This window comes from Hylobates moloch, unplaced genomic scaffold (genome assembly GCF_009828535.3).
Source record: "Hylobates moloch isolate HMO894 unplaced genomic scaffold, HMol_V3 SCAFFOLD_27, whole genome shotgun sequence".
Lineage (NCBI taxonomy): Eukaryota > Metazoa > Chordata > Mammalia > Primates > Hylobatidae > Hylobates > Hylobates moloch.
The window spans coordinates 1910156-1929745 of NW_026652302.1; the positions used below are offsets into that span (position 1 = coordinate 1910156).

A 19590-nucleotide genomic window follows, 5' to 3' on the forward strand; every position below is an offset into this window, starting at 1 on the left:
GCATTTCTTATTTGGTGTTTAATGAGCTTACAATTTTACAAGGGTAAAGTAAGAAATATAAAAACACCAGATTAAGCTCATTATATTCTCTGTAGTAGAATGAGTATAAACTTTGGAGCCAGATGGACCTGGATTTGATTCTCAGTTTCTGCCTTTTACTAGCAGAAGACTCTTAGTCAAATTAGTCTTTCAAAGAAATGGCTTCTTCAACTTCAAAAGGGAGAGATAATGATAACTGCCTCTCAGGAACATTACTAGGATTAAAAATAATGAGCCTATGAAGTGCCAGGAATAGACATCAATAGTATATGTACAGAAGTAGAAAAATCTATCACATAGAGATGAAACCAATTAGAAAATGCACAAGTCATTTATCTACAGGTTAATATTATGAACAGACATCTTTAAAGGGAGTTGAAAACTCAATGTTTCTTAGAGTCTAGATTATCTGCAGTCTTAATATAAAGGTTTTGGGAAAATACATAAAATAATATATACAGGTATTTTTTCACTTCTATTTAAATAAGAATTTTGATTATAAGTACATCTACTATTTAGAATGATTCATGTTAATGCTAGTAAATGTTGGAGAACTCTAAAACAGATCTGTAATTTCTGTGATCTTGCTACATCTACTCATAGTAGACAGTATTTCTGAAACAAGACATTGGACTTAATTACTCTTCTAAAATATAAATATTCAGAAATAAATATACTTGTCTGATTTTAGACTCTTGCATGTCATTTGTCTTGCATGTGAGCTAACAAGGTTAGAATGGTAAAATTTAGGACTAATTTCATGAATGGGTCAATGTATGGGTTTTGGTTATCCATACATTAGATGCCACTACAAAGTCCTTTACAGAGCATCAAATAATCACTGATTTTAATCATTTTAAGAAAACTTTATACTGTAAGAGTATTGAGTCTGAAAAAATAAATATCTCCAGGATAAACACACAGCAATAAACTTCATACTGAATACACAATATATATGAGAAGCTAAACAGTTCAACTGTCATCAGTTGTTTACAGTGATTACTTGCGGTTTTGTTTATAAATTATAATCCTGAGGTGCTTACCAAAGTTACTTACTTAGTTGTTTTAAACTGAATTAATTGGTATATTCCACCTCTACGATTATAGTAAATTTTGGTTAGGGTTCACAAATGAATATAAATAGTCCATTTGAAAAAAATATTTATTATAAATTATCTTTGTGTTTTTCACTATGGTATAGTTAATAATAATACTGTAAAAAGAAACTTAAGTATTTCAATCTATAAACATACCATTGACTAATTGCCCATCAATGACAATTAAAAGTCCTGAATCCATTAATCTTTTAAACAGCTTTACTGAAGTATAATCAACATACAAAAACTGGCATATATTTGAGGTGTACAATTTGGTGAGTTTCGACATATGCATATATGCATGAAACCACCACCACAATCAACACTGTGAATATATCCATCATTCTCAAGTTTCCTTCTGCTCCTTTGTACGACCTTCTCTCATTCCTTCTTTACCCCCCATATCCAAGTTACTGCCGATCTGCCTTCTTTCACTATAATTTGTATTTTCTTGAGTTTTTATATAAATACAACATGTACTCTTCTTCTTGGCTCCTTTCATTAAGCATAATTATTCTGAGATTCACTGATGTTGCTGATGGTATCGTTTACTCCTTTGTATTGCTGACTAGAATTCTACTGTATGATAAACTGCAATTTGTTTTTCCACTCATCTGTTGAGCACATCTGGGTGGTTTACAGTTTTTGACTATTACAAATAAAGCGGCTATGAATATAAATTTCCTTTTCTTTTAATTAAAAAAAAATGAGTAAAGTGGCTGGGTCTTTGGTTCATGAATGTTAACTTTTTAAAAAACTCCTGAACTGTTTTCCAAAGTGGTTATAGTTTTTTACATTCCCATCAGCATTGTATGAAGTTGTAGTTCGTCTATATCCTTGCCAAAACTTGGCACGGTATTCTTTTTAATTTTAACCACTCTCAAAGGTGTTTAATGGTATCTCACTGTGGTTTTACTTTGCAGTTCTCTAATGATAAATAATGTTGAAAATCTTTTCATGGTGAGCTTTCTTTTTGAATATTTTGTCTATGTTTTTACTGGGTTGTTTCTCTTCCTTCTGTTGAGTTTTAAGGGTCATTAATATATTCTACAGACAAGTCCTTTATTAGATTTATGTTTTGTCCAGATTTTCTTCCCATCTATAAGTTGTCTTTTCATTTTCAAAAGTGTCTTTTGAAGAGTAGAAATTTTAAGTTTTGTTGAAGTTATCAATTTGTTCTTTTATGGATGTTGCTTTTGGTGTCACGGCTAATAAATCTTTTCCCAAAATAAGGTAACAGATGTTTTCTTAAGTTTCTTAAATCAGTTGTCCATGTACGTGTTTATTTCTGGATATTCTATTCTGATCCATTCATCTTGATGCCAAAAATACCATTCTCTACTGATTACTGCAGCTTTATAATAATCTTGAAATAAGGTAGTGTTAGCCCTTCCATTTTTTTCAGAGCTGTTTTGTGTATTTTAGTTCTCTTGTATTTATGTATGAATTTTAGGATAAATTTGTCAATTCCTACAAAAATTTCTAAAAAATTTTAAAAAGTTTTAAGACTTAAAAAAAATTTTTATTAATATTTTATAGTTTTTCAGTGTAGAGATCTTTCATTTTCTGTTAGATTTATCCCAAAGTATTTCATACTTTTGTTGCTATTATAGATGGTATGGCTTTTAAAATATCAATTTCCAAATGTTCATTGCTAATATATAGAAATAAGATTTTTGTATATTGTTCTCATATCCTACATCCTTGCCAAACACACTGATTAATTCTAGTAACCTTTACGGTAGATTTTATTAGATTTCCTATACTGACGATCATGTCATTGTGAATAAAGACAGCCCCTTTCCTTTTCTTTTCCTTGCCTGAGTGCACTGGTTAGAACCTTAATTACAATACTGAATGTAAGTGGTGAGAGTGAACATTCTTCTGTAATTGCTGATTTCAGGGAGAAAGAATTAAGTATTTCATCACTAAATATTATTTGAGATGTGGGTTTTTCTTACATGCTCTTTAAGTTTTCTTCTGTTCCTTGTTTGTAGAATTTTTAAAAATCAGGAATATTTGTTAGATTTTGTCAACTGCTCTTTTTTAAGCTTTTTAATAAGATGGATCACACTGACTGATTTTCAAATGTTAGGTCAATCCTACTTTCCTGGGATTAGGTCTCACTTGGTCATAATGTATTACGCCTTTGATATATTGCTGAATTCAATTTGCAAAAAAAATTTTTTTTTACAAATTTTGCTTTTATATTTGTGAGAGATATTGGTTTATATGTAGTTTTCTTTTCTTATAATGACTTGGTCTAATTTTGGTATCAGGTTAATGCTTCCTTCATAGAATAAGCTGGGAAGCAATCCTAATTCAGTTTTTGGAAGTTTGTGAACTGGTGTTATTTCTTCCTGAAATGTTGATAGAGCTCATTATTGAAGCCATCTAGGCCTGGAAGTTTCTTGGTCCAAGGTTTCTAACCTCTATTTCAATTTCTTTAATAGATACAGGACTATTTAGGTTATCTATTTTTTCTTCAGTGAGACTTGGTAATTTGTCTTTAAAGAAATTTGTACATTTCATCTAAGGTTTTGAATATTTTTGGCATAAACTTGTTCATAATGTTCCCTTTTTATCCATTTCATATCTATAGAATATATAGTAATGAGACTTCTCTTATTACTGATATTAATAATTTGTAACTTCTTTCTTCGCATGGCTTGAGATTAATTTTATTAGTTTTGGTGTCATTGATGTTTTTGGTTTCACTGATGTTTTTCTATTGTTTCTTTGTTTTCCACTTGGATGTCTATTACTTTTTTTTCTTGTGTTTACTTTGGGTTTAATTTGTTTTTCTCAGTTTTTGTTTTTTTGAGATGGACTCTCGCTTTGTCACCCAGGCTGGAGTGCAGCGGCGCCATCTCGGCTCACTGCAAGCTCCGCCTCCTCGGTTCACGCCATTCTCCTGCCTCAGCCTCCCAAGTAGCTGGGACTATAGGCGCCTGCTACCACGCCCGGCTAATTTTTTGTATTTTTAGTAGAGACGGGGTTTCACTGTGTTAGCCAGGATGGTCTCGATCTCCTGACCTTGTGATCCACCCGCCTTGGCCTCCCAAAGTGCTGGGATTACAGGCGTGAGCCACTGCGCCAGCCTTTTCTCAGTTTTTTAAAGTGAAAGTTGACATCATTGCATTGAGACCTCCTTCTTTCCTAATATAGGTGTTTCAGGGCTATAAGTTTGCCAAGTTCAAACACTGTTATTTTTTTCTATTGCTACGCTTTCAAGTTCACTATCTTTTCTTCTGTAATGTCAAATCTGCTGTTAATGCCATTTAGCATATTTTTCACCTCAAACACTATGGTTTCTCATCTTTAGAAGTTTGATTTTATTTTTGTATCTTTCATGTTTCTAACTTTTTGAACATATGGAACGCAGTTATAATTGTTTTAATGTCCTTCTGTGTGCCAATTCTGGTATGTATGTCAGTTCTGGTTTGGTTTCTACTGATTGTTCTCCTCATGATGGCTCATGTTTTTCTGTCTCTTTGCACGCCTGGTAACTGACTGGATACCAGACATGGCGATTTTCACCTCATTGTGTGCTAAATAGTTTTTATTTCCTTTAAGTTTTCTTGAATTTCATTCTGACAGAAAACATTTTCATCCTTTTGATTCTTGCTTTTGCGATTTGTTAGGCATGTCTGTAGTAGTGGCTGATAATGGACCATCCAAGGATATCAGGTCCTAATCTCCGGACTGACAAATATTACCTGGCAAGGAAAAGGAGTCTATGCAGATGTGATTAAGTATCTTGCTCTGGGGAAATTATTCTGGACTATTGAATGGGTTATAATCCAATTACAAGTGTCTTTTTAAGAGAGAGAGGTAGAGAAAGATTTCACACACAGAAGAGGAGGTAATGCAGCCATAAAGGCAGAGATTCCAGTGATGTGGCCCAATGTCAAGGCATACCAGCAGCTCCTAGAAACTAAGAAGGGGCAATAAATAATTATCTTTTAGAGCCTCTGGAGGGAGCAAGACCTGCTAGCACATTGATTTTGCCTCAGTAAAACTGATTTTGGACTTCTGGCTTCTACAAGTATGAGCAAGTAATTTTATACTGGTTTTAGCCACCAAGTTTGTGGCCTCAGGAAACTAATATCCACACAAATTATGGGTTTCTCCACTCTGGTTGTTGGGAACAAGCACTGTTCCTGGAATGGTTTCTACAAATCCTCTGTTCCTTTCAGATGGTTCTTTTTCTGCTCTGAAAGCTTAGTCATGTGTACGTGCTGAATAGCACATATGGTATACTCAGGGGGACTCTGCACATCTCCAGGGTTCTTTCTCTTTGTAGCTCTTTTCTCTCGAATTTGCCTGGTGTCTCCAAACTCTTGTTCCTGCCTCTTCAACTTGGGAAGTCTGCCAGGCTTTAACTTAGTACCTTCGCCCTGTGCCATGTCCTGAACACTCTATTAAGGCATTAAAGCTGGAACACCTTCTTTGATTACTATCTGTCAGAAATTACTTTCCTTCATTGCCAGATGTCTAGTAATTTGAAAACCATTGTTTCATGAGTTCTGTCTGCTTTTTTTTAGGTTGTTACAGGAAGGAGGGTTAATCTGGTTCCTATTATTCCATCTTGGCTGGAAACTCCATAAATATTTGTAGGCATTTTCTTTATTTTGGGCTAAAGTTAAAGGAATGCACAATGTAAAAGGGTACTCAGGGAACCAAGGTATAGTGTTTATCAAGTTCATCATAGTCTTCAACGGATTTTTACCAAGGCATTATTTCTGGGTACTAAAAATACAAAGGTAAATAACATGTCAATATTGCCCAAAGAAAACATTTTACCACAAATTCCTTTAAGATAGTCCATTTTTTGTTTATCTCTGTATGATGAAGGCACATAGCAGTTTAAAATATAGTTTACTACTAAAAGACTATTTCATTTAAACATAAATAAGTAAACTATGGCTGCTATTAACTTAAGAATAATTAAAGAAAACACCAACTAAAGGATAGAATAAATTGAGCCCAGAAAAGTGATGAAGTTTAGATTTTCAAGTAGCTGAATTAAGACATTTCAGATGGAAATGAATTAATATTCAATTGTCTATATTATTTCTTAACATAACATTTTGCTAGTGAAAGGAAATGCTAAAAGGAAAATTTTAAGGTTTATCCTTCCAACAGAAAATAAAATTTTACTTCAGAAACTTAGGAATCTTTGAAAAATAACTTTCACCCAAACATAAATGGGAATTTAAATCTAATGTCAGATATGTAATTTTGTTTTACTCTTAAAGTTTACAATACTACTCAGGACTAGGTTTCCAGTATAGTATAGCTTACTGAAATAATAACACAATGAGGACAACATCATCTGATGTTTATTAAGCACCCTCTGTACCAGGGGCACTATGTTAAACACATTACATGCACAGTCTCCTTTAAACCATATCATATCCTCTGAGATACCACTTCTATGCTAATTTTAAAGATGATGCTTAGAGTCATTGAGTAACTTGTCTGATTACATAATTGTATAGTTAGCAAGATGGATTTGAATTCAGCCTTCTTGACTCTAAAGCTCATGTTCTAAAAATAATAAGCCACAAATTCAAATTTGCAAATGTGTAAAACAGGGCTAAATAATTGCAAAAACTTTCATTATAAAGTTCCTCTAGATAATACTTTCCTCTAAATATCAAATATCAATCAATATTTTAGCTCAATATTTCCAGAGCACTTTTACTTTGGAAGGTAAAGCTAAACTGATCATTTCGAATACACACAGAAGCACATACAGCAGTCAAATACTTAAAAAAGGACACATTTCTGTATATAAAGAATTTGTATATAGTCTCTCAAAAACAGATCAACCAAAATACTAGAGGAAAACTACCAAATAACATTTTTTTCTTCTGTGTAAATATCCTTGTGAATAGGAGTTGAGATTACAAAATTTGCCCCCAAATAGACTCATTTATTTTCATATTAACACACTTCTTTAAAAAGGACTGTGTGTGTGTATAATAGATATTTATTCTATGTAGAGAGTAGGTAAAAATGTATGCACCAGTTCATATTTCTCTGCCATCACTGGAAAGACAGATATAGATTAGTAAGATGAAGTTGCTTATAGCAGATGTCTGAAGAAGATACTTTTAATCATGGGAGTCTCAAAGCATGTGCTCTGAAAGTCTAATTCAACAGTCTGGATTTTCCCAAGTAGGCTCACTTGTATACTTCCATGAGAATAAGGCGCAGACAGTATATGGGCCCCCAGAGAATACTTTACCTCTGAAGAAATTACAGTAGTATTTTTATTAATTACCTGAAGATTTTCACAGGTCTCTTGACTATAAGTAAGTCTCTGGATTTCTGTAGGTGAAACCAGGTATAATGCTTGTCCATTGTTGGTAAAGCAGAACGTTCTGGCTATCCGCATATTGGTAAGGGGCAAGTAATACACATCCAACAGAGGTCTTAAACTTGGCAAACTTGAGAAAAAAATTAAAAACTTGTTAATAATGAGGTAGGTTTTGGTCTTGAACACACTATCATTGTTAAAAACGGCAGAGACCTTATAAATCTTATGATTTAGTTTGTATACTTGAGTGGGAGATAAAAAATGGTTTATACTCCTCATATACTTGTTCACTTGAGAATAAAAATAAATTCTCAGAGTATAAGACTATACACACAAAAAAAGCATTTCTTTTAAACAATTCTGTAGTATACCTTGAGGGAGGAAATGCTGTATCTGTGTTTTAAAACATATCTAACTCTTACCTAAAAGTCATTATATGTCCATTGGCACAGAAACAAGCAAGGCAGATACTGTTACTCAATGCCACAATATCTCCACGAAGCACAAACGAGGTCTCTGTAATATTTTGCTTATAAGCACAGTTCTGGGTTGGCAGTGAGATTACTTTTGCTTGCTTTTCAGAACATATCACTGCATACTGGTTTTCACTAATTTCCTGAGAAGAAGAGGGGGATACTGAGACAGGCCGCCGTTTTTTCAATTTCTCCTTTTCATCTTTTTCTTCAGGAACATTGTACTCTCTCCACGGTTCATACGCAGGTGGTATTAAGCAGCCTGTGGTATCCAGAAATGCCATTCTCAAGATTGCACCTTTTAACCTCAATATAGTACCTAAAATATAGAAGTCTAGTAAATAACTGAAATATTTTAATCAACAGAGTAAACACATTTATTCTAAGTTTGACATAGAGTAGATACTCAAATATATGCTGAACGCATATTGAACTGAACACTGGCTCATTGACAGGATTCAGACTTTAAGCATGGTATTTATGAGTCTGGAAGAAGATGTCAATTTACGTGCTCCAAATAGATAAATGCCACTAATGATCACTCACAATTTAATTACATATGATAAATTTTGCAAACACGTATCTGATCTTTAAATGAATAAACAAACGACATGCTGGAGTATCTGGAACTGTTTTCTCTTATACCCAGTAAGTGCACTACCAGTCAGCAGGAGGGCAAGTGGACAGCACCTGGAGCAGTCAGTGTGGGGCCAGATGTGGCTGCAGAGCACTGGGAATGCGCCGTGTCCAAAGTGTATGAACAACTGCAGTGCATGGTGAGACTCAAGCACATGCCCCATCTGAAGACTTTAGCACTCCAAAAAGTTCAATGTAAAATGCCTCAATCACTTTTAATAATTACATGCCAAAATGATAATATTTGGGACACAGTGGGCTAAATAAAATGTTATTAAAATTAATTTCACCTGCTTTTTACTTTTTTAATGTGACTACTAGAACATTTAAAATTATTTATGTGGCTTTGCATTGCATCTCTAATAGACAGTACTGATCTAGATGAACAATGAAAAAAAATCCACACATTTCTAACCATTACCTCTAAAATCATAATTCCTCTTAAATGATTTACAACAACTGTCAGATATACTTAAGGCATTATTTTGGTCAGTTTATCATCTTAATGTAGGGGTTACATTTTTTGACTTGCTTCAATTAATGGTACCCTTTCCCCCTATATCCTTGATAATGTACAAATATGCTTTATGCTCACTTCTGAGTAAACTAAGTGATAACATTAATAGAATGGAAGGGAGGGTAGATAACTGAGTTAGCATTCAGTTCTCAAAGATTTTTCATATTTTGTTTTAGATTTATATAAGGTTTTATAGCTTGCAGTATTTTTTCCACATATTATTTTCTTTTATTACTAAGAAAAAGAGTTCCTGATGTTTTCTCAAAACATTTTAGAAGAAAAAATATTCTTTCCTTTCCTCTTTGCATTTATGTTTTATCAATAGTAAGGATGCAGAATACAATAGAGCACATATTTCAATTTGAATTTCAGATAAACAATGAATACTTTTTAGTGTAAGTATGTCCCAAATGCTACATATCTGTCCAATGCGACACACTTATATTAAAGTATTTGTTATATCAAGTAAAATTTGACTGGGCATCCTATATTTTTATTTGCTAAATCTAGTAACCCTACTCTACATCCAAGTTTGGTGAGCCGGTAATTTCACTATTTTAAGCAGCTTGGTAGAAAACTTCGAAACACAAGACAGTTATAATCGTATAGTTTTAATTACTATCTCAAAACATATTATAAAGCTAGCTTTTCTTTCAAGATCTCTTATTTTTTATTCTGGTCCACCTAAAGAGTCCTTCCACCTTTAAAGTTTTGATGAGGTCAGCTGAATTATCCATGCTAATTTGGGAACTGTTTATAGCACATATATTGTTCCAGTATGTGGATTTTTAAAAAAAACGGGCCTAAAATAACCATTAAATGTATGCTTGTCCTACAGTTGATGGGACTTCAGCATGCTTCCCAGTAGAGTAGTGGTTAACTGTTGAATCTTCCTCTTGAAGAAAAGAAAAAATAACAGCAGACAAAGTAGACCACTTTAGGCTCTGAAGCACAGAAACTCATCAGCTTGATAACATCTCTTTCTTCTCAGGGATCCAATACAGATGACATGAGTGTCACTGACATATTTTTAAATAGGCATCTTATTAAAAACAAACCTCAAAGATTCCATCATTAAGAAACTAAGTTTCTTTCTTACATATGAAAGTTATTTTTGTATTCACTTTACAGCTAATTTGATTTTTTGCAAGTTGGAAAGTATATTAAATACTTTTTGTGTAGTTAACAGTAAATTATCTATATTTAATCCCGCTCAGTCATTTTCATTTATTGGAAACTTTTTTTCTTATTACAAATTGGTGTATGTTTACTGTAGAAAATTTAGAAACTACAAATCAGTAAAAAAATGAAAATAAAAATGACCCCAAATCCTACTTACAAGTGATAACTCCTGTTAACATTTTGATTTTCAACTTTCCAGTTTATTTTATTCCTATACACATATTTATTAATAAGAACTGAGATTAGTAAGAATATTGTTATGTAACCTGTTTTCTTTAACAACTTGATGTGCAGTATATACTCACGCACTTACAGAGCAAAATGAATAAATCAAACTGAATATTTAATGTAAAGATGGCTCAGAAATATAATCATAAATGTAGTTTAACTTCTAAATTCCAAAAACTGTAAAAGTCAGCACAAACAAGAGATAGATTTACAAGCAAAATCATGGTTGTTTCTATCTGGATGAGCATAAATGAGTAGTAAAAGAAATCAGAATTCTCAGTTACCTCCTGACCTAACAGACTCCACAAACATTTGACAAAATCCAACCTCATTTTCAAAATATGAAGTCTAGTGCTATCTTTTAAAATTTGCTCTCAAGTCACCTTTTCCTAACACTTCAAAGTAGAAAAATAATCTCAGGTTTCACACTTGGAGATGAAAAATAACCATGTGCAGAATGTTTAAAAATGCACTTTTCTGTTTTTCTACTAAATTTATAGCATTCTTTTGCTTGAGGTATTAGGAATGTATTATTGTAACCTTTTTTTAAAAAAATTTTCTTACATAGTAATTATTTTACACAGGATCCCAAAGTTTAAAAAAAAATGGCAAAACTTGAATGGCTGTATAAACAAACAACATCCTGAAATCTTGCTCTATGTATTCTTTCATTAAAACATAAGGCTGCCACTGTCCCCATTTACTGTACATTTTAGAATTCTTAGATCAATTCAAGAATGAAAAACAAAGGCTTCTATCATAGTAAATCACACCTGTAATGTAACTCTAAGTGCGGCAGCAATACATACCACTTGGAGACACAATTACTGGCTGAAGAAGTCTTTGTTCTCCGCCTGGGGGAAGGTTCAGTGCAATGATAAGCACTGTTCCTAGCGTTGTTCCAACCCATAGACAAGGGGAAGGGGACGAGTCCGTCTTTCGAGTAAATGTTTCACAGAAATGAAGAGCGGAGATCGCTTCTCGGGATTCTTTGTCAATGCTCGTTACACTTGAACTCCGTGATCGGCTAAAGGAGTTATCCTTTACATCTGAAATGGTTAAAAATGTTGTGAGATTGCTGAAGTTATAAAATAAGTTATTTGTGTTTTTTTAATATAAATTTGGTTAAATAGTTAATCTGCAAGAAGACAAAACCTACAGCATATTTAATTTTAACTTCATTTTAGTTGATCCTTGAATAACATGGGTTTGAACTACACAAGTCCACTTATACACGGATTTTCCTCTACCTCTGCTACCCCTGAGATAGCAAGACCAACCCCTCCCTCTTTCTCTTTCTCTTCAGTCTACTCTATGGAAAAACAACCTTTGGGATGATCCACTTCCACTTAAGGAATAGTAAATACATTTTCTCTTCCTTACGATTTTCTTAATAACATTCTTTTCTCTAACCTACTTTATTACATGAATATGGTATATAACACATTTAACATACAAAATACATGTTAATCTACTGTTTATGTTACTGGTAAGGCTTTCAGTCAACAGTAGGTTTTAGAAGTTAAGTTTTTGGCTAGTATATGGTAGAGTCAGAATTTGTGTCTATCTCCAAGTCTAAAACTTTCTGTTAGGCAACTCCAGACAGCCATATCACCATTATCATACAGCTGGAATGCTATGGTTATTATTGAGAATTAAAGTTCTAGTTTAGATGTCAGAAATGTGCTTGACTATGTGATCTTTTCAGCTGATCTAAACTCAGACAAAATTTGTCATTAATGCCTCCATCCAGCTGTACCTGATACAATCATGCCATAAAATCACTGTTGTCATGCTACTGTCTGCATACTTACAACATTCTACTTGTATATATCACTTTCTCCTCCCCACAGAGAGCCTTATTCAACAAACTTTTATATTCCCAAATCAAAACATAATGCCAAGAGATGAATCTGTTCAGGTAAAAATCAGGGTAAGAAACTAATTCATATCAAAGTATATAATGGTTCTGATGTTTGCCTCCTATGGCTGACATTTGAAATGTGACAATCAGAAGTGTAACAAAATCACCCATGGTTTCTGACTTCTGGGTTACAGAATCCAGGATGGTGAAGCTATAGTCAAAGTACAGTGCTGCACAATTTCCCCATAAGCAAAAATGAATTCTATGCACAGAAGCTTCTGGAGCTGCACAACAGCTCATTGGCCTCAGTGCTTTACCAACATCTGGCAGTTTGAACCTATCAATATAGTTGGAGTTATTCCCCATTGCCTCCTTGACCAATGTAAAATAATCAGCAGCCAAGAATCTCCACCAAGTAACAGTTCAACAACAAAATGACTTGAGGGACATTACTTAGGCAACACAGGAATGTTACAGGTATACAATAGTCAAAGTTATAATTGGCTTAGGGCATACATGGGCATGCTAGCTAAACCATAACCTGAATAATCTATAAAAGCATGGAGTACATACTTTCATTAAATTACTTACATGATTTGTAAATGTGAGTATGCTTTAAAAATAATTTGCTATGGTATTTTTATAATTTTAAAAGTACATTTACATGTACCCAGATTTTTAAGAAACTAAAATATACAAAGCCACTTTAACTAGTAATATTTAATGCTATTGAAATCCTGGGCCTCTGAGAGTCTGATTAAAACTCTGGATTCTGCTATAGGGGAAAAATGCACACTGTATGCCTCAGATATATTTGGTTTCAAATCATATCTGTTTTTTTTGGTGGAGAAAACTATGACCTCAAAATGTCTACTATCCTATATTCTATGATTAACTCTTGTTCCCTTATACTAGTGATATTACAGGGTTCTACTAAGTTGTTTTTCCTACGAATGAAACTTTCTACAAATGACAGTGGAATATATAGCAAATGACACTCAAAATCACATGCTATCAGCATAACTGAAGATAATGATTTGGAAATGCTAAAATTAGTATGTTTAAATGGACCAACACCTAAGTTTGTATGATGCATAAGAAACATAGTCAAGAAATCTAGAGAATAAACAGTGGTGAGGGGTGTGGGCTAATGCAAGGGAGAAAACCTAGTTATCTCTAAGATAAGAGGTGGGTGAAATCAGCCTTACACAATCATACCTATTTAGTTAAAGGCAAAAGAAATTTCTTAAATAAAAAATGAGTTTAGAAAGATACTATGTTTTATATGTATTACATGAAATTCTACTTTTATCTTTGTTGAAATGTCATTTGTCCCTATATGATATCAAGGTGCTGTTTGTGGGTTAGATATAAAGCAAAATGAATGTGTGAATATATTCATCCTGCTTTCATAATAAATGAATTGCACAGAAAGTGCTGTGGAAGAAATATTTCCCAACTTATTATAATCAAAAAGTTAATAACGATGATTCTTGCTATGATTCACTGTAATATAGAAAAAAGTTAATCTATTTTAAATTTTAAATATTTCATTAGTATAAAAATAATTTTATAGAGTTCAAAATAGGTTTTCACACGGTTAAATGGGATATAACCACTTTTAATACAAATTAATCTAAAATTGCACAAATTCAATCTTATGCTAAGTTCTGTTTAGACAAAGTATGAGAGGGCTAAGAAAATATATTCTTTTGGTTTGCTTGAATTTGTATTATAATTGTCATTTTAAATTTACAGACGGCATTCTAAAGACTATTCCAAAGAATATTTAAACCTTAAGCATCTTAGTCATTTTAAACTTGCTTTCCAATGACTATCTTACAGTAATTATAAATCTTCTGATTTCCCTGTCTTCCCATTATAGGGAGTTAAATTATTTTGAATATTTATTTTACTTACCTAAATCAGGCTTTAGGTCAGTAGGTAAGCTTAACTTCCTTGACATCTTTGCTGAAAAATAAAAGACATTTTTAAAATTCTGAAGAATATTTGATTCATACTAATATCAACTGATTTTCAAGATAGAAGTGAATACTTTTATTACTAAATCTAGATGCTGAGATAAATAAAAGATGAGTAATATTAGGAGTGGAAAGTAAATCTTTTCAACTTTTTATTTTCTTATTTTTTGAGACAGGGTCTCACTCTGTTGCCCAGGCTGAGTGCAGTGGTGCAATCAAGGCTTACCACAGCCTCAATCATCTGGGCTCAAGGGATCCTCCCACCTCAGCCTCCCAAGTAGCTGGAACTATAGGCATGTAACCACTGTGCCTGGCTATGTTGGATGTTTGTAGAGATGGGGTCTCACTATGTTACCCAGGCTGGTCTCAAACTCCTGCCTTGGCCTCCCAAAGTGCTGGGATTACAGGCATGAGCCACCAAGCCTGGCCAACTTTTTAAAAGTTTTTACTTACTTGATGTAATATCTTTTTGTACTTAAAATCTGTACTTTAAGGAAGCCTTTTAAATTCTAACTTCTAATTATTTCTTAGGCTCACAGGAAAGGGTTAAGCTTTTCTGAGTGAGAAAAAGTAACTTCTCAGAAGAAAGGTGTTGCAGATAAGGAGAATAGAGGCCTAAGACTAAGTTTGGGTATATGATATAAAATCTTTCCAGCTCATAATCTTCATAGCTATTGGGTTCATTTTTTTTTTTTTTAAATTGAGGCAAATTCTCACTCTGTTGCCAGGCTGAAATGCAGTGGTGTGATCTCAGCTCACTGCAGCCTCTGCCTCTCAGGGTCAAGGGATTCTCCAGCCTCAGCCTCCTGAGTAGTTGGGATTACAGGTGCAAGCCACCACTGCCAGCTAATTTTTGTATTCTTAGTGGAGATGGGGTTTCACTCCTGACCTCAAGTGATCCACCCGCTTTGGCCTCCCGAAGTGTTGGGATTACAGGAGTGAGCCACCGTGCCTGGCTGGGTTCATTACTTTTTAAATTAATTTCTAGCTTATAGGCCAAACTTATATCTAATCAAATTTAAGTATTTGATTACATTATACAATATCTGACTCAACCACTCCTTGATATAAGTTAACTCTTCTATTTACATTTTAGTGAAAAACAAAGTAAGATCATGCATAATCTAAAACTATGGTATTTACATAAGATGCAAACCACAGGCATTTTTCTGTAATCTTGGAAAAAGAATGAATGTATAAACTTACTGGAATCCACTTTCCATCCTCAAAATCAGTTATTGTCTTAATCTAGAAAGTGATTTAAAGTTAGGGGTTGTTCAACTATATCTATCATGTTAGTGGTAGTGCATGCGTAAAAGAAAAGTGCTTCCTATGTGAAATTTTCAAAAAGCATTTGTTTGTTAATACAGGAATGAATATATTAGGTTAAATTTTGGACTGTTAGGAGATATTTAAAGCACAGACCCTGCTAGTCCATAAGGGCGCCATGTAAACAAAGAGAAATCCAGTCATAGTACATGACTTCCACATCTAAAAAAATGACAAATCCAGTGTTAGGAAAGAGGCATTAGGCAGACTGGGAAGGAATGTGGGTTGGAAGGGACATCAAATTTTCACTTCTCAGCTTCATTAACTTAATTAGTATCCTTTAGCAAACAAGAATGGGTTAAATTTATAAAACAGTCACCTCATTTTCACCGATGTAAAAAATTTCAGTTAAAAAAGAAAATGTAATACAAAACTAAAATGGCCAAATAACATCTGTAGTTAGTTGATGTCACATACATGGTTGTTCTTGTGCTTGAAATCCAATACACTTAAAATTAGAAAATACTGTATCTCTAAAACAGTCCTCCAAAAGGCAACATTAAACATTGAAAAATCCAGAGATTTTCATCAAATATCATAGGTGCAATATACCTAGACTGATAAGTAATATCTATACAATGTGCATGATATCAGATGTAGAAAATAAACTTGGCACAGTCTAAAGGTAACTCTTTTAGAATCATATAATATGGACGCCGCCTCTCTAGACATCACTACTCTGATCTGATCAAGTTATTTTAAATCCTTTGCTTCTCAAACTTGAATGTGCACACCAGTCACATGGAGATCTTGTTAAAATCCACACCTTGATTCTGTCCTCTGGGACTAGGGCTTAAGAGACATTTCCAACGAGCTCCCAGGAGCTGCTGATACTGCTGGTCTGTGGACCACACTTTTGAGTAGCAAGGTCCTTAGACACTAAGCAACTTCATGGCAGTAACCAAGACAAAACTATTAATCCCAGTACGTCTATATAATTAGGCCCACCAAAAACATTTTGTGAACAAGCCTCAATAAGCGTGGAAGAATAAGTATAGTGGTTAGGACTGGGTTTGGAATCAGCTCAAACCTAGGTTCAAATCCACTTTAACTAACTACTACATGTGTAACCTTAGTAATCACTTTGCCTCTCTAAACTTCAAGTTTCATCATTTGTAATATGAGGATAGATAGTTGTGAGGATTCTGTAAGATAACATAAGCAAAGAACTGAGCATAATACCTGGCACATAGTATGATTTAATAAATGTTATTATTTATTGTTAATAAGGTGAGATATAAACTTTTTATAAAATGTAAAACACTATACAGACGACCTATTACTATACTTGCAAATAACCTAATGTTCCTTCATTCTAATTCTATGGCAAAATTTTAAGTAACTAAAACAAAATCATAAAAAAAATTTAGGACAAAAGTATAGAATGCAATGCGCCACTATAATAAGCTCAACCTTTTAAGTTCATTTCAAAAACTAAACTCAATATATATGGCTAAACAAAGAAGAGTAATAACTTCAGTGATTTATAAAAGTGACAAATTCATCTCTGAATACATTAAATATTAAATACATATTTTAATCAATTAGAAATGTTTATTTAACATATTTACGCTTTCATTCACCATCTATACATACATTGCTGCCAAAAAAACATACCAGCAGAAAATTTCCTTCTGAATTTTCTGGGTGCATGCTTTTGATTTTCCTTAGGATTTCTACTAAAAAGATTCTATATAACCTCAAGTATTCTTAAAAATTTAAGTTAACTTCTCCCATAGAATAAAAGTTTTTTTCTAGTACTATTTTTAATTTCTTTATTATGTAAAAAATACTAAATATAACTAATCAGCTTTCCAAATAATTCTCAGTCTAGTTTCAACATTTTTATTGAGAGGTTAAAATCACACACAAAATGACTGGGAAGATTTTTGACTAGAGTCATTTTACTATAAATGTCATATAAATTTTAATATAGTCAATTTATTATTTTCTCCCGAAACACTTTGCAAGTGGATATCCACAATCTGGACACCAACTTTAACAGATATTTAAGCCATATTGCTATTATATTTGGATAAAATTTTAAGCAATCTCCTTGAATGCAGAACTTGAAATGATAACATTAGAAGATTAACTTTTGTTATTTGTGTTAATTCTAGCTATCAAGTAATATTTAAAAATACAGAGTTAAGGCCTTCCATGAGTACAGAAAAACCTGTTACATGTGGAGGTGTGAATATTCATTTATTAAATATCTACTGGACATATGCCTGTAATGTGCCAGAGGGCAGGGATATACTTCTGGCCTCCCAGGAGCTCACGTTAGATGAAACAACTCCAAAATGTAGTATGTACTACTCACAGAGGTAGGCACAAGGTGTTAACTGGAGTACATGGGATTTATACCCTATCTCAGTCTGGAACACTTATCTAAGACCATGGGATGTGGAGATAAAACCAGCAAACATTTCTTTTTTGGTTAACAGTATATTTTCTCTTGATGTAAAACTTACATACAAATGCAGAAATTTTAAAGGTATATTCACTGAGTTTTGACAACATATACATCTCTGTAACTCAAACTGTTAGAACAAGCAAGATAAAGAACATTACCATTCACCCCAAAAAGGACATGCATGCTTCTTCCTAATCAATCCCTGTCCCATTTCCAGGAATAACCATGGCTCTAATGCTTTTTAAGCACAGATGATCAGTTTTGCCTGTTCTACAACAACATACTGATGAAATCACAGTATCAATTCTTGTGTAAGGTGTCTGAAACTCAGGATAATGTTTTTTAGCTTCTTCCTGAAAATATTTTAAAGCTATTTTTTTCTCAATGCACAGAATGAATGTAAACACATATCCTCTTAATTAACAGATTCAGAGGGCCTTATCAGATTATATTATCTTACTGTATCTTATGTTATATATGCTTTTTTATCTTTGAGTTATTTTGAATTATGTGTTTTCATAGCAAATTTGGACAATAAAGAAGAAACAGAAAAAAAGGTCACTATTAATGGCCATAGTCAGAAGCAACATTTTTGCATATTTCCTATCACTTTTAAAAATCCACTTTTCTTTACGTAGTTGAGGTCAACTACATAAAGAAATCTGTATCCTGCCACTTTTCACTATTAAAACAAGCATTTCTTAATGTCATTAACTGTCAGTATATTTTAATGGTTGCATATTTATATGAACACTTATGAATCAGTTAGGCATTTTCCAATTTTTCAGTGTACACAGGAATAAAAATGTTGTACATAAATCTTTGCATACATTTTGGATTTCCTTAGGATAGAGTTTTATAGGAGGAAATTAATGCCAGTACAACTCCCCCAACTCCCAAGGAGCTCTGAAGTGTGCCTTTAATATTTTTTCAAAGGTATATTAATACTACAAAAACTGTTTAGATGAAAACAAAGAAAAACATACATAACTTTGGTAAAATGTCAAAGTTTTGCTCACAACTATATCCCCTCAAAACTTGAGAAGTTGGTCCATTTTGTTACTGTATTGAGTGCAGCTGAGATATCTGAATGTTAACTAGTTATCGCCTATCTACCTCTGAACCTTGTCTATTTTGCACGCATGCCTTTCACAGGGTGGGGGCAGGGAGTAGGAGGAGGGAGGTGAGGGAGAGGGAGGAAGGGAGGGAAAGGATTTAAATCCTAGGATGTCTGTAACGGGTTTCTTTCCCTTGCATGAAGAGGCATCTATCTAAATGCTTGTAAGTGGCAGGCAGGAGAACTGTGCAGCATCTACCAAGGCTTTGTCTTCAGTGGCAATGTTGACTTGGGTTGTGATCACGTATCCTTACCTAATTCCTGCTGAAACTGAATGTCCATGTTTTTCTTTGATTTCATAGGTACTTTAGTGTAAAGCTGGGAAAACCTCAGAGAGCAACTGTTAACCAGATATAATGTCATTACTAACATTTAAACTAAA

The 19590-nt window shown here is 33.3% G+C and overlaps 1 protein-coding gene across 1 annotated transcript in view; it reads right to left on the minus strand.

The window, feature by feature from the left end:
• The window catches only part of LOC116463085 (syntaxin-binding protein 5-like), a 184223-nt gene that overhangs the window by 17406 nt on the left and 147227 nt on the right, over positions 1–19590 (minus strand). The window contains exons 22-25 of the mRNA XM_032146044.2: positions 14285–14335; positions 11310–11549; positions 7887–8256; positions 7429–7594 (exon numbers count right to left, since the gene is read on the minus strand). Of these exons, the coding sequence (XP_032001935.1) occupies positions 7429–7594; positions 7887–8256; positions 11310–11549; positions 14285–14335 (827 nt within the window). The remainder of the gene's footprint in view (positions 1–7428; positions 7595–7886; positions 8257–11309; positions 11550–14284; positions 14336–19590) is intronic.